The 16,685-nt window shown below is 34.8% G+C and overlaps 3 protein-coding genes across 3 annotated transcripts; 1 reads left to right on the top strand and 2 right to left on the bottom strand.

The window, feature by feature from the left end:
* Positions 1–92: 92 nt before the first annotated feature.
* LOC141667510 (sec-independent protein translocase protein TATC, chloroplastic-like) lies at positions 93–4,540 on the bottom strand. Its single transcript, XM_074474036.1, has 4 exons — positions 4,230–4,540; positions 2,369–2,670; positions 928–1,218; positions 93–453 (listed from the first exon to the last, which is right to left on the bottom strand). The coding sequence occupies exons 1-4, from the start codon at positions 4,462–4,464 to the stop codon at positions 244–246; spliced, it is 1,038 nt and encodes a 345-aa protein (XP_074330137.1). The 5' UTR covers positions 4,465–4,540; the 3' UTR covers positions 93–243.
* A 4,155-nt stretch (positions 4,541–8,695) lies between these two features.
* Positions 8,696–10,062, top strand: LOC141664698 (palmitoyl-acyl carrier protein thioesterase, chloroplastic-like). The gene is made up of 6 exons (XM_074470653.1): positions 8,696–8,974; positions 9,065–9,178; positions 9,272–9,440; positions 9,575–9,643; positions 9,724–9,874; positions 9,941–10,062. The coding sequence occupies exons 1-6, from the start codon at positions 8,835–8,837 to the stop codon at positions 10,060–10,062; spliced, it is 765 nt and encodes a 254-aa protein (XP_074326754.1). The 5' UTR covers positions 8,696–8,834.
* Positions 10,063–11,795: 1,733 nt separating this feature from the next.
* Positions 11,796–15,259, bottom strand: LOC141664496 (fructose-bisphosphate aldolase 1, chloroplastic). Its single transcript, XM_074470447.1, has 6 exons — positions 14,899–15,259; positions 13,745–14,014; positions 13,497–13,606; positions 13,271–13,361; positions 12,772–13,041; positions 11,796–12,328 (listed from the first exon to the last, which is right to left on the bottom strand). Exons 1-6 carry the CDS (start codon positions 15,055–15,057, stop codon positions 12,050–12,052), a joined length of 1,179 nt encoding a protein of 392 aa, XP_074326548.1. The 5' UTR covers positions 15,058–15,259; the 3' UTR covers positions 11,796–12,049.
* Positions 15,260–16,685: the final 1,426 nt, after the last annotated feature.

Raw genomic sequence — 16,685 nt, 5'->3', positions numbered from 1 at the left:
GATTGTTTTACTAATGACATCTAAGGTTTAAAGTTCTGTTAATTTGATTCTGTCAGTTTGACGCAATATATTTTAGTCCAGGCAAACTAATCTACCGGGGAATAGAATGTATTGATTTAATTGAACAGCGGTATACTGGTTAAGAAATAATAATTTACAATGATAGGCAATAAATCAATTTACACAACTGGATCCCAAAACAGAGCCTCTCTAATTCACGAGGGAGTATAATCTACATAATTATCACCTTCCTATAAGCTTCACTGTCCATGCACCTCCAAAGTAAAGACCCACCAGTGGTCCAGCAAGAAGCATTTGTGTAAGAGGATCTGTCGAAGGCGTGACTATAGCAGCTGCAATTACCGCGCCAACAACAACGTATCTCCAAATTGATAGCATTTGATCTCCAGAAACTAAGCCAACTTGTCCCAGAAGGAGTTGTATTACTGGAACCTGGAAAGAAAATGCATAGATAGTTAAAAGCAAATTAGACTATATTAGGTTAGTCTGACTTTTTAATTTGTGACACAGAAGTTGTAGCATTTGAATTTCCTATGGATATAGTGCCACAACACAAATTCTCATTTTTTTCCCTCTATTCCCAAGTCAAATGAACCACAAAAGTCTGAATATTTTAATTATCAGCTTCTTAATAACACCATCCAGTCCATGTGGAAGAATGATGGGAAGTACTAAATTATTCATATAGTTGATTACGATACTGTGTTGGGCTTACTGCCCCTTGTAAATGGATATATAATTAATTTTGGAAAAAGCAGAAAATAACCTTCTTACGAAAAAATTCAGAGAAGAGAGTCAGAAGTGCTAGAATTAATATGGGATCTGGTTTTAAGTTCTTATAAGAATAGGGACCAACCCATAGGCCCCTTAACGAAAAAAATAGTACTGTAAAAGAATGATATTTACCTGGAACGATAGACCTGTGCTGAACATGAGAACAAGAACAAATTCGAAATACTGGTCAATAGACCACAATGATTCCACAACCCCTTCTGCATAATTAATAAAGAAGTTCAAAGCTGCTGGTGTAAGAACCAAGTATGAGAAGACGACGCCTGCGTAAAAAAGCACCGATGATCCTAAAACAATTGGCCCCAGGAATCTTCTTTCAGACCTTGTTAAACCTGGCAAGATAAAAGCTATGATCTCATAGAGAATCACCGGGCTCCCTATTAGAAGACCACAATATCCCGATACCTGCAGTACATCATTTATGAATTTGTATCACTTCATTTGTTAAAGTATTGTACTCAGATGTTACTATGGTAGAAACTACAGGCGTTTAACCAGGGTCTTGGTAATAAAGAACTCAGAACATGTTGGTCTTGTACATAGCAGATTCTTAAATCAGAATTCACCTGTATCTTTTTCTTAAAAACTGTATATTCGATTGAATGTTGATCAGGTTTTTAGACTTAAAGAGATTAACAATCAGCACAAGGCCGCCAAAAATAAATGTTAAAGGTTTTCATGTTATTTAATTACTGCCACTAGTTGCAAAGATACTTTAACATGTTATGACACATTACAATTAATCTAAACGATTACAATGAACTTTTTTGGATGAGAAATTGGGTACCGGAAAATACAAAGGTGACCTTTACTAACATTAAGATCAATAGCTCCAGCATGGCCTGGTTTACCCTAAGACTTTCTCAAATCTTCTTTTTAAGACCCAAGAGAAATGTAAACAGTGTGGATATATCGTCATATACTAGGACCTTCAGAAATATTCCGTAATTAAAAATCATTGTTAATTATCCATTATTTTCAAATGCAGTATTTAGATAATCAAGGAGTGTTCCAGCAGTGGCAAAGCCGCAAAGGTGTCTACACCTAACCTCCTCGCTCCTATACTTGAAAGCAAACAAACTTTTCTCTTTTTTGGAGGGGAACCAGAATACAGGTCAACATTAATACGTTTATATTGGAGACATCTTATGTTACTCGGACTCGGCTCAAAGTGTTTGACATGGACACGTGTCCAAGTATCGGACTCGACAATATTTTACAAAATTTAAATGTTTTTGGCTTAAAATAAGTGTCCTAGTCCGAGTGTACATGTCTGAGTGTCGAGTGTCCAACACGGGTACTCGAAGATAAAATGAAGAGTCCGAGTAACATAGGAGACATCAACCATCACCTTGTATGTTTGAAAAGTCAACATCTCAGCTTTTTCAAAGAAGCATGTATCACTATGTAAAAAAAAAGCAGAACAAGCATCCCTGACTAAATGGTATATGAAGGACAAAGAAAAATAAATCACAAGTGAGGATGCAGGAAGGCAACTAGCTAAAGGGATACATAATTAATTTCAAGTTATCACAGTTTATAAAACAGTTCGAACCTTTAAAGTTGTAAAGAAAAACTCTCCAGGAGCTAGTTGAAGAAACCTAACACCCTCTGACCTGACAGGAGCTTCTAGAATCATAATAAGATCTTTTGAATAGGCAAAGCAGCCCAATATAGCAGCTCCAACAGCCAAAACTGACACAAAAATTCTCTCCCGCAGCTCCTCTAAATGATCATATATAGTCATTTCTTTATCTTCTGGAAGGAGCTCTTTACTAGGATAAAGAAAATTATAAAGGGCACTTCCATTCTCTGGATCACCATTCTGTACCGTACCGTTTGTATCATTAGCCACCTCTAAACCAGAAATAAATACGCGATGTTAAAAACTGAGTAGAAAAGATAATAAGCTGCAAACACAAGCTGGAGGAAAGGATTACAAAGACAGAAATACACACACACACACACACAAAAAGGTTTTCATCCAGCCTGACAATCCCGCCTCCTGAAATAGGGGGGTCTTTTCCAAAGTCAAGGAAAAACGTTGATGATTCCTCACAAGTTTTGTGGCCAAGTTATAAACATGAGAAATGCAGGTGCAGTTGGCTCGAAGGTAATAAATTTATATGTCATTTACTGTAAATTTTGTGAAGAAAATTTGTGTGGTCCTTTATCGTTACCAAGTATACCAAAGTAAAGTCACATTTGACTTGTTTACCAAAAACCAAGGCATCTCTTAATTTTATTGTTAATCTTTGAAAACATGGAAGTGATATTCATTTTTCAGGGTTACACTTGGACACCATCTTCCATACATATTTTTTAATCAGTACGCTATGTGGACATGCACGTCAGAGTACTTTTTTGAACAAGAAGAGATAGTTTTTATTGTTAATAAACAAGTGTATTTAAATTTTTTTTTCAACCTGAGGCTCATAGAGTATTGGGTTTTTTAGACATGAAACGGAAGGACGAGAGTTAGTGATTTCCAAACAAAATTTAACTTGTACCGATATTAAGGTTCACATTTGCATATATGCAAATACCATGTAACAACACACAGAGGTAATATCTCATCTGCAACATGTTCTGTCATGATATCCAATAATCTTTTGGTATAACCAGAAGAATTCAATAGATGACAAAGATGTAGGGCCATGATAAGGAAGGAAGAAGAAAAGGATATGAAAGAGTATATCTATGGAGTACTAATTAATAAATCATTTTCATCAATAACTCGCATAACAATTTCTATTACAAAAATAGGTATGTTTGAAACCTAAAATAAACTACAACGTACTGAAGTAGTACAAACTTAAATACACTTTAGATAATCCACCCCAGATGACTGATGACGACACTGTTCTATTTACATGACCTCGCAGCTCCCAGACTAGAAAAGGATACTTTTTCCTTCCTCCCACTAATAAACTCAAAATTTTATCATCATTTTCTTTGGTCTCACATAATTCTTTTCCATCTTCAATTTCATAATTTGTATCTCATCCCTGCCTCCTTTTCCATATTTTCCACCAAAACAAAGCATTAGACATAACTTGTACACCTGCAACTCTAAATTCAATATCCTACCACCAACCTAAAATATTTTCTCATATAACAACTCCCCCCCCCCATGCCTTTCCGAACTCCAATAAACCTCATCCACCAACTTAATCTGATTCATACAATAATCTTTCAATCAAATCCTCCAACAATATTCTAAACATTACAAGATAAAATCTCTTAAAAAACACAAATATTAACCCATTAACAATCACCAAACATAAAATAAAATTAACAGTTATTGATCAAAAGAGTAGACAACAATCTATATCAAAACAGCACAAAAACACAATCAAATGCAGCTCATCATAACAATATCAAGAAATGAAGAAACTTTAAAATAAAAATGACACCTTGAAGCTGTGATGTAGTCTCAGTAGCATCTTCAACAGCAAAGCAAACAACTTTCTTGAAACTAAAATCTTTTTTACTTGAAAACCCCAATTTAGTAAACTTTGAGCTGAAATTAAGGCAAGAAGAAGGTGGGTTATATTTATTTAATTTATTAAAACAAAAGGGTGGGTTTTTTAAATAATGATTGAGGGGTTGTAAATTAAGGCCAAGAGCACCCATTGTTCCCATACCCATCTAATACTAACTTTTCTTGCTTCAAAACATGTATGTATTTATATATGCTACAAAGAATAAGAATGTCTGGTCCTCATTCAACTACTTGGCTGTTGATGAATTTAGAAAAAAAGAAACAAAGTGATCATGACAAATTGAGGCAAGAGTTGGCCTGGGCTCAGTTGAGTTTGGTGTCTGGGCTGGATTGCTTTATTAGACGATTTGGTTGGGTTATTGGGCCAAGTTTACAATGGACAGAGGGATAGACCGGATGCACCCGAATGAATTAATGACAATTGACAAGTAACCAGTAAAATTCGGGAATAAGTTCTGAGTTTAGAAATGCACAAAAAACCCAGTCCGAAAATTTGGTCCGACCTGATCCGGTCAATACCCGGTCAAGTCCTTTCCGGTTAAAATTCGGTCCGGTTCCGGCCCGCGCTTAAAGTCTCAACGGACCCTATATTTTTAGGACAAAGCCCGGCCCGGCCCGGTTAAAAACCTGGGTTTCAGCCCGGCCCGGTCTTTGGACTGACCTGATTTAAAACCCGAAAATCAGGTTAAAATCTGATTATTCTAATATATTTTCTTATATATTTATGAATTTATATTTATTATAAATATAAATAATACTTTAAACACATATATATATTTACATATTCGTAATTAATAATATTATTTATATAATTTGTTGCAGGAATAATGAGAGAAGATATAGTAAGTACACCATGTATATTTGGATAATAATTGATAAAATATATTATTTTATAAACATGTTTATTTTTTGCCGAATTTAAATATTTTTAACGAAATAATGTTTTATAAAATATTTCATGCAAACTAATACATCCTTACGATGATCTAGTTGCTAACATATGTAGTCTTCATAATCTCTAATAAAACACGATCCGATTTAAATTAGAAAAAAAGCTCAGCCCGATCCGATCCGACCCGAAAAAGCCCGTTTAGACCCGCCTCGAGGGCCCAAACGGTATCTGACATTTTCGGAAAGCCCGGTCCGATCCGGTTAAAATTAAAACCCGAAAAGTCTGACCCAGTTAAAGCCCCGGCTTTTTAAGACTCGGTCAAAACCTGGCCCGATGGGCCTTTTGTGCATCTCTAATTTAGTATCGGTACATTTTTTGAGTACTCGTTTGGGATTACATTGGGTAGCGTGCAAAAAGTCCAAAACACTATATCGTGTAGCGTTACACACCTTTTACTTTTTTTAAATGTGCAAAACGTGATATCAAGTAGAGTTTCATAACCAAATTTATATAATGTAGCGTTTTGGACATATTATTTATTTATAAAAAATGTTCTTAAATCCAAATAAAAAAAATTATACTCTAAAAAAAATAAAATGTTTAATTTAGAATTCATTTTTAAATTATTTATTTAATTTTAAAATTTTCTAAAATCCAAATGAGGATTGAAAAACCCCAAAATGTTTTGTTAAATTAGGTCATATCCTCAAATTTTAAAATTGTTTAATTTAGAGTTTACATTTTTTTGGTTTCCAGGTTTGACCACAAATCCTAAATTAAATTATGGTTTAGGCTCTAGGGTTTAGAGCCTAAAATGACCCTAAACCCTAAATCGGCGCACATTTTATTATTTTGTTAATAATTCTAAAACACAAAAGAAATTAGTGAATCCTAAAATGTTAATTTTTTTGAAATTAAATGTGTTTTTTGATTCAATTTTCCAATATTTCTAAAATTTAAAAGGGAATTATTAAACCCTAAAATATTAAAAATTATTAAATTGGGGTACATCAATAAATTTAAAAATTTTAATTTAAAAATAAATATTTAAAACATAACATTAAGTAGTGTTTATGGTCCAAAATCACACATTATAACAAGTTAAAATAATAAAAAGTAAAGTATGAACTACAATAACGCTACATTGGGTTATGTATAATATAAAAAAGAAAAAAAATGTAAAACGATACATGATATAGCATTTTGCTCTATTTTCAAAACGCCACACGATAGCTCGTCGTGAACTAACATTCTGGGACATAATTTCTAAAAGTGATATTTTGAGTATTTTTTTTTCCTGAAATGGTAACATTTTGATCCATTTTTACTTGTTTTTTATATCTAAGTACTTCTCAGGTGGGATTTGTTTTTAGAACACCGATAAATACGAGTACTAATTTATTTACTTTTTTTGCTAAGCAAATTTAGTAATTGTTTAAATTTAATGTATACAAAGCAGCAAAATTTCAGTGAGCCCCTTACGTAAACGATGACATTTGAATACGAATTTAGGCAACACAGTATGGGTCACACGCACTTGACAATTCGGATAACCGGTTCGGTTTCGGATTGGATCAATTTCGGATCGGATCTACTTTCAGATTATGATATATTTGAAGACCATTCGGATCGGATCGGATTTGATTCGGTTCGGGTCTAATTAGGATTAAAATCAGATAAAATTCAGATTAAAATCGGACAAAATTCTGTTCGGATTAAATTCGGTTCGGATATTTTCGGATCCTAACTTATTTATTTTTTCAATTTTTGAGATTTAATAAATTTCTTTTTTATTTAATTTAGTATTTTTAATATAATATAATGTACTTTTACAAAAGAATATGATTAAATAAGTATGTTATCATAAACATAAAATTGTTTAAAGTATAAATTTTACATATTTCGGGTCATATTCGGTTCGAGTAATATATTATTCGGTTTTAATCGGTTCTAAATTATAATCGGATCTTGTATTTCGGATCATTTTCGGTTAAATTTTCGGATCGGTTTAAATCGGTTTTCGGATAATTATCGGATTATATGATTTGGATCTCGGATCGGATCTCGGTTTAATGAATTTCGGCTCGGTTCTTCGGATCCGGACCAATTTTGACAGGTCTAGTCACACATATTAGCCTAATGTGATAGTACTGGGATAATCCTAAGTAACAACACCCTACTTTAGAATGTATATTAGGGATGATTAACTTGACATCTGTATTCCAAATTTTTTATTGTAATTTCTCTCCGCAGAAAGTTTCAACTTTTATTTATTTATTTTTATTTTTCCAGGTAAAAACGGTTGAAAATACCATCACCCTCCGATGTATGTTGTGTTGCTAATACCAGAGAAGGCTTCCTCCACTCGCCTGAAATCTACATATTTGTCCCGAGCATTATTTTATATTTCGGAGATCGAAACTATTCAGTTACGATACCAATTTACAATTTATCGGTGATTAATCGAAAATTGCTCGATCCGGGCAAAAAATTTTTGACCAATTTTTAGACAATCTGGCAAAAATCGGTCGAATTCAAAAAAAAAATTTGGACCGATTTTTAAGTAATTTAGCGACGATTTTTAAAAAATTGATCAATTTTTATAATCATGATCCCAATTATAGATATAAATATAAATGTAGAAGATTTGAACATGCAGTTGAGATACTGAGCACTGTTTTGAGTATGAAAGTCCGCTACACTCTGCTCTAGGCGACTTCCACCAAAACCCCCCTTATTATTAAAACATCTACAAATGCTTAAAAAAAGCACAAATCCAGAAACACACACAAATTACTACGGATTCTAGACAAAATATACCAGGGTTTATAAATGTTTTACCATAACAACCGGAGACCTCAGTTTCAGCCATTACCAAAAGTACAAGCCAACACACTTCTTAGAGCAAGGCAGTATATTTGAATCTTAAGCCACCGAGAGAAGATTCAAGATGCTATCGACATTATGCTTGTTTCGTTTTTCTCACCCCCGTGCATCGATTAGAACTACAGCAGCCCCCATCTGATTTTACAAAAGGCAAAATTTGGACATTGATATTGTCCAGTTGGAGTACAATGTTTTTTTTAAACTCTCTTTCTTTTGTCATGTAACCAAGATTTCCTAAGTAATAACGTTGTATTCTACCTATTTAAACAATGAATTCTCTAAGCTCCTTTCCAAACTTTAGCTTTCCTCAAGGAGAAACAAAAGATGGCAGCTTCTCAGTCCTATCTCTTTAGCTACAGTATCTGGTGTTCTAAACCAAGAAAAGTACAGGGGTCGAAAAAAATGGTTATGGATCATGTCAAAATAAATGGTTCTGCTAGCATACCCGTACCGCATTCATCTGTGGCTAGCAGTGAAAATGGTCACATTACTGGGGAACAGATTCGCCAGAATATCCCAACAACAAAGCAACTTCGTGATCCTTACCGCCAGGCAGTAATGATCGAAGAGGATGTTGGATATAGACAGAAAGTTGTCATTCGTTCCTATGAAGTCGGCCCAGACAAAACTGCAACAATAGGAAGCATACTTAATCTACTCCAGGTAAAACTTGTTTGTCTGTGTAAATGTGTAACAGTTCTGTAAGTGCAGATACTGAATTAAAATGTGCAAGTGATCATGCAGGAAACAGCACTTAATCATGTATGGATGTCAGGACTTCTAGGAGATGGTTTTGGTGCTACACATGGAATGACAAGAAACGATCTCATATGGGTTGTCTCAAGAATGCATCTGCAAATAGACCATTATCCAATATGGTAATTAACTATTATAGTCCCTATCATTTAAGTTTAACAACCACTATCACCAGCAGTTGAAGTTCTAAATACTTTAATGGATTTCTGTAGGGGAGAAGTCTTGGAACTCGACACCTGGGTTGGGGCGTCAGGTAAAAATGGGATGCGACGTGATTGGCAGCTCAGATCTCACAACACTGGGATCGTGTATGCACGGGCTACAAGGTATGTCATGAGATTTAAGTTCCTATTCAAGGCACTGTAACAAGAGGGTTATGTTCATACTGCAACAAGACTAATGATATAGAGATGAAACAGTACATGGGTAATGATGAACCAGAAAACCAGGCGCCTCTCGAAAATGCCAGACGAAGTCAGGGCTGAAATAGGTCCATGGTTTATTGAGAAGCGAGCATTTGAAGAAGATGCACCAGAAAAGATTGAAAAATTAGATGGTAATGCCAAATACATTACCTCAGACTTGAAGGTAAACCGATATGAGTAGCATTCACACACATATATATACTTACCTAGTACACATACAGACTAGGCCAGTTCTCAACTTGATGTACACAATTACAATAAAAACCTGTGAGCTAATTAATTATTTTCTGACAATAGGCCAAGAGGGGAGACTTAGACATGAATCACCATGTAAACAACGTCAAGTATGTAGGGTGGATGCTTGAGGTAATGAAATTTTATGAATATATAATCTCAATTACAATTTAACTTCAAAACCTGAAGATTATAATGTTATTGTTCTTCAGACAATCCCGGAGCAGTTTATGGAGGAGAACCAGTTGACAAGTATTATTCTGGAGTACAGAAGAGAATGTGGCAATTCAGATATAGTTCAATCCCTGGCTGATCCTGATGAGGTTGGACTTTTTAATGGGGTTCATCAAACTAGTAATGGCAGTCTGATAAATGGATACTCACTACCTTCAGAACTTTTAAAGGGAAACGGACTCTTGAAATCCTTAGAAGGAAGTGAATTAAGGTATACACATCTTCTCCAAACAAAAGGACAACTTAAAAGTGAAGAGATCGTTAGAGGAAGGACAATATGGAAGAAAAAGCTTTTCAAAAACCCATTTCCAACTTAAAGAATCTTAAACTTGAGGAATTCAGCCTGCTCATTCAAAATTACCCGGATGGATTTCAGGTTTCGTTTCTCAAGTATTCACAAAAACATATAACAATGAAGAAGATAATTAAATCAATAAAAGCCATTTATTACTCAAATAATCATACCTGCGCCAACTTTCATCTAGTGGTTGGTCCCCCAGCGTAAAATGAGATGATGGATATTAATGGTAGTGTGTAATAATCTGAGGTTCCAAAGATTGTTTAGGACCCCTAGAGACATTTGTTCATACAAAGACTCTGTATTCATACATTATTCTATATAAAGCAACAAGCAAAAAATGACGATATATGAAAATTAGCAAAATATTCAGCTTCTGCACGAAACTGAACGTATAGCATGTTTACCTGCAAGACATAATGATCAAAAGAATGAATCACTCTAAATGTAATGCTGCTTTCTCCTCAAACTCTGATGCAATTCACATGACCATAAGATCAAGAACATTGCAAGGGTAAGACCAACAGCTATCCAAAAAACTACCAACAGCTACACATATGATTGCGAGATAACCCTGGTATAAGGCCAAATCAAGAAATATAAGTTTATAATTCGAGAAGTAAATGGCATAAAACATATGAAACAAGCAAATAGATAGCATAACATGTCCAAATTTGATGCACACGAGGAGCTCTATGAGGGAGAGTGCAATAGACAGCCAGCATAATTCTGCGATAATTATGTAAAATCAAGTATATGTATGACCAATATTTGACAAGATTAGTAGACTAAACTAGATGTGTGTTGTGATTGTGTCCCAGTGAGAGGATGAGATAGTGTACCTATCCCCAAAGTAGAGTTGTATTCATGAATTGTTGGTATTGCAAAACTAGGTCCTCGAAATCATTTCAATACGACCTCTTAAAAAAACATCTCTCTCTTTCCCACAAAAACAAAGTAAGAAAGTTAAACCTAGGGAACCATCTTCTCTTTTGAACACAGTTGTTGGACTTAACGACATCTCCAACTTTGCGAGAATAGGTATGCTGAAACACCAAGTTTTGACAAGACCTCAACTCCGCATGGTTCAGTGAATTCCCAGTGAATCCAAAAGAGGCTTCGACTTCTTAAGAGAATATTCTGCTCTGATATTTCGCCAAGACCATCAAGACAGACAAAAGCAACCTGAAAACAATTGTTATGTTTTAAATCATTACCCAAGTCAAACAAGGATGTCATGGGAGTCCTGATACACATATGTTGCAGTATGTGGGTTTCAAGCTCCGGAGCACTCTCACTTCTTGATCCGACCAATTTTCTCAAACACCTATTCATCCTCAGAGATATAACCGAGTACCAAACATCGGAACTCTAATCTGGTGGCATCATATGTTAATATAGTCAAAATAATTAATTATATAAACATAACAACAAATTGAATGTATTGCTAGAACTCAACATGGCTATTGATAAACAAACTAAATTCATATGTACAATAAAACATTAAAGAAAAAATAGCACATATGACTAAAAAGAGGGATGAAAAGATTCCAAGTCATTTATCAAAAAAAAAAAGAAAAGAATTCCAAGTCGTATCAAAACAAAGAAAATCAATTGCAAGAAAGAACGAAATTTTTTAACAGACTTCATCCATCTCCATTCTCAAATCATGCAATTCACATGTTGAGCTAATAAGAATTTAATACAAAATGAAAAATATCTTTATTCGCCTACGAAATAAAGACCAGGAAATAAAATACAATGATCTCAACATATTAAGATACTATAGAGAAAAACAGAAGGTTGTAATAGTACGCATTTTTACTCTGGCCCGAATCCCCGTATTTCAGTGGGTTACAAAATGAAAATTTTCTTTATAACAGTTCCTTATTAAAACAGAGAAATATGTCGACAAAATCAAGCTTATATAGCAAGTCTATCTCGGCACTCATAGCTACCAAAAACAAGTTGGCACAGGATTAGCATTTATGCTACTATATTTGGACTCAGTAGGTGTAGCCCTTCACAAACATCCCTTTCTTAGCATCGTCACTCTCACCCTCGGCCGTGTACTTGCCAAGTTGTGCCAAGGAGTTGGCCTTTGCTCGCACCAAAAGAGATTGTTTGGCAGCATCAACATTTTCAGGAAGTCCTTGCCATGTCTTCAGGACTGTGTTCTGCAGAGCACGTGCATAAGAGAAAGACACATGCCAGGGGTTGGGTGTCTGATTCATTGCATTTAGGTTGAGTGTAGCTTCCATTTCAGATTGTCCTCCAGACAAAAACTATATAAATTGGAACCAGGCATTCGGTTAGCATATCTAGTATGAAGGAACTAACTACAGACACTTGAATACTTATCATATAAAAGAAACAAATAATATCAAGAGGAGAGGTGAGACATTAAGTTTAAAAGAATAGAAGTTGCTCGAGTAATCCCAAGTATTTAAGAACTGAGATTCGAGTTCTCAGATCTAAACCGTGATCCTGCTAATAAGACATAAAAAAAAGTTGATTTTGAATCAAACTCATGGATTTGGCCAACTAGTGACTCCAGTAAAATTGGTTTCTTCAATTATTAAATTCAAATGATTGCAGGTCAGTATCAAATATCAACACTTAGAATATCATTCTTTAATAAGTTTCTTATAGCCATACATTTAGGTAGACTTCAAGGAACAAAAAACAAAAGCAATGTCAGGAATTAGAAATGAATGAAACCACATACCATGATTCCTGGAACAGCTGGAGGTACTCTTCTCTTAAGCATAGTTAGGGTATATTTTGCAATAGTCTCTGGAGAAGCCTTCTCCTTGTGCTCAGCCCCTGGAGTTACCATGCTTGGTTTGAGTAGGATACCCTCAAACATTACATTGTTTTGTGCCAAGTAAAAGAAGACTTCTGACCATACTTTCTCAGCAACTTCCAGTGTCCTATCAATTGAGTGATCTCCATCAAGAAGAATCTCAGGCTCCACTATGGGCACCAGACCATTATCCTGCACGATCAATAAAACTTGAAGAGATACTTGAGATATAGCAGTTTAGCTTATAGTCTTCAATAACGTGACCCCGGATTACTTTGAATATAAGATTCTTCCCAGCGCAAAGCTCAATGAGATAAACTTTGCCAAGTAATTGTACATCATCCAATCTCACCTTCCATTTTCTATTTTCAACCAAATAATAGAAATCAAACTACTAGCGAAGTCCAAAATGAAGAGGTACCTGAGATATAGAAGCATAACGTGCAAGTCCCCATGCAGCTTCTTTGACGGCCAATGCAGACGGGCCACAAGGAATGCTGACAACTGTGCGCCTAGTTTATTAAGAAATAAAATTTAAGTAATTTATTATAACTTACATGCCGTTACATAGTTCTTGCATAAATACCAAACTGGCGTATTTTTAAAATCTAAAGTTTTGTAATATATGTTGACTGGAGATGACTTACCACTTTGCAAAGCGGGCACCTTGATTGTAGTATTCAGCTGATCTAGAAGCCAATCCATCCAAACCTTGGCACCACGATTCATTGTTAGAACCAGGTAGAGGAACCAAACCCTGAATACAAGTAGAAGATAAAAAGATAAATTAACTGTCTGAATAAATAAATTTGAACAAAGATATATGATGTACTAAAATTCATTAATGTCAGCTCCCGAGGGAAAGAAGTATAATAAAGATAATTGATAAACACACCTTATCGACTTTGATGCCAGGTACAATATTCTGTTCAATCAAGCAGTCCACCATCTTCTTTCCATCTGTTGTTGACTGGTAGAGTGTTTCTTCAAACATAATGGCCCCAGAAATATATTCACCTAGACCGGGAGTTGTCAGCAAAAGTTGCCTATAAGCCTGTCTGTTAACTTCTGTATTGTCTAATCCAATAGAGGCCAATCTCTTCCCACATGTTGCATTTGACTCGTCTATAGCGAGGATACCACGTCCAGGGGATGCAATGGTTTTCTATCACAAAAGTAGAACAGGATAAATTAGATCAAACTGATAACGTCAATGTTGATGCTTAATCCTGCATGGTCTTAGTTAAAGCAAAAGGTAAAGCATCTGAAGAAACCACCGCCCCTCCTTCAAATATAATTTGAAAACTTGATCTTTATTCTCAATAAATTTAAAGTAAATGTAAATGTCAAGATATATAATACAAAACAAGATTCCCAATGCTAATTCATATCAGTATAGTCTCAGTATTCAGAAGTTTTCTTTTTAGCATTAAAACAGAACAAGTACATAGTCTTCACTTATGTAAAAAGGTTTCACTGGAATTTCACCAGCTTAATTCTCAATTAAAGGCAAATTGTAAAGAGATATGGCAAATGTTTTTATGCATATAAGCAGTGACGGCATCCTATATACATAACATTTAGGACTTGGGAAAGGTACCCGAAAAAGGCACCGATACTAAACAAATAACTAGAAGTGAATTTGAACATGTAGTCGTCTAGAGTGAAGAATAAGACTAAAAACCTATTGTAGCCATAGTAGCTTTTACAAAAGTAACTTAAAATAGAGTAAAAAAACACCAAAGTTTGTTGCTTTGGAGGCCATGTAACATTAGTAAGTTGTGTTAAAAGAAACCTAGAAAATGACACAGGGATTGAATTATTAGAACAAATTGAGTAAAAAAAATAATTATGAACTAATACAAATATGAAGATATGAAAGATCAAACAACATGAATAGCTTAAATTTCCAATCAATCGGTATTAAATGAAATATTAAACATTCAATTATTTAAACCACGAACAATTATGTTCGCTTGCATACGCAAGAGAGAGGGGGAGAGAGGGAGGGAGGGAGAGAGAGAGAGAGAGAGAGGGGGGGAGGTATACAGCGGTCTTGACGAGTTCATCGGAGTAAGATCCGGCACGAACAACAGAGACTCTTCGAGCAGGAGAAAAAGAAGCAGATCCAGTACGTTGATTAAAAGGTTGTTGAGCGATCCACTGTGAGGACGTTGCGTTGAGCTTCGCAAAACTCGTAGCCGCCATTGCTTCTTATATGTAAATACAAGAATTGAATTATATATATAGAGAGAGAGAGAGACCGGAAATGAATCTCTGGAGAGATGGAGGGGGTGGGTGGCTTATAAAAGGGTGGAAGAGACAGCTGAAGGGGTGATGAAATAAGAAACTCGTTGTATTCTCCTCCGATCTTTTTTCCTCGTAAACTCCACCCACTTCTGCGACTTTATACTAACCAAAGACAAATGCACCACACTAGGGACTACCGATCTCCCTCCCTGCCAATTTACAATTACGCCCCCTGTAAATTTAATCGATTATTCGATATCTCGGCTTATATTTGATTAAAACATATGATACATAACCCAAATCTATTTTATATATAATCCAAATTTGACAAAAAAGTTATACATAAATAAAATATGATTCCGGGTACGAGTACTTACATATCCGCTCAGTTTATACCTCATATAACTTTTAATAAAATGATTCCGCCTGAATATAATATATGGTCCGTGTTTGATTAAAACGCAAATGTGAATTATAATTTTAACTCATTACATTTTTAAGTGAATAACAATTTTATAATTTCTGAATACATTTTATATGTTATATATATTTGAGATATCTTGTCTAATCTGATCTGTGTTTAGTTTTTCAGAACTTAACAACGGGACATATCAGGACTTACGGAAATCAGAACTTACTGAAGTCAGAACTTAATATCAGAACTTAAGGTGTCAGAAGATACATATCAGTACTTAAGTGCGGGAAGACTTTCAGATAAGGAATATGGCTGATTTACAGGAGAAGATCTGAACTAAATGAAAAGAAGATATGCATGAAGAGTTAGAAGACTAGAAGACTTGTATAAGATATCTGATTGATATATTTTAGGAGACAGAATTATATTCCATATCAATTATAAGATATCTCGTAACTGTGTACTATATAAACACAGACTTAGGGTTTACACTATATGTGTTATCATTATCGAGAAACATTATTCATTGTAACCTATCAGCTCTTAGTGATATTTGTTCATCACTGAGAGAGAACAACAGTTCATATTGTAACAGAGTTTATTGAATATACTTGATCTTTGTTACATACTTGTGTTAAAATCGATTTGATTATATAAATACTGTATTCAACCCCCTTCTACAGTGTTTTGTGACCTAACAAGTGATATCAGAGTTTTTCTGTTAACACACATACAGTGAAGATCTAAACAATCATGTCTGAAGAAACACAAACCCCAACTAAGCCCATCAAAACTCAAGAAACCCAAAACACTCAAACCCACAGTCGATATGAGACTATTAGGGTTCCCATACCGAGACCTTCCGAGTATCCCATATGGAAAGTGAAGATGGTTATATTTCTGGAAGCTACAGATCCAGAATACCTTGACATAATTAATGAAGGACCATATAAGCCTACCAAGCTCTCTGTTGCAGTTGCTGATCAACCAACAAAGATGATTCCAAAGGAGAAAAGTGAGTACACAGCTGAAGACATCTCATATATTGCTAAGGATGCAAGGGTAAGGCATTTGCTGCATAGTACAATTGATAATGTCATGTCAAATAGGGTAATTGGATGCAAGACTGCAAAGGAGATATGAGATGCTTTGGAGACAAGATGCCAGGGAA

Source organism: Apium graveolens, chromosome 6 (assembly GCF_009905375.1).
Source record: "Apium graveolens cultivar Ventura chromosome 6, ASM990537v1, whole genome shotgun sequence".
Classification (NCBI taxonomy): domain Eukaryota; kingdom Viridiplantae; phylum Streptophyta; class Magnoliopsida; order Apiales; family Apiaceae; genus Apium; species Apium graveolens.
Note: the sequence above shows the minus strand (reverse complement) of the source record. Positions and strands in the feature narration are given on the sequence as shown.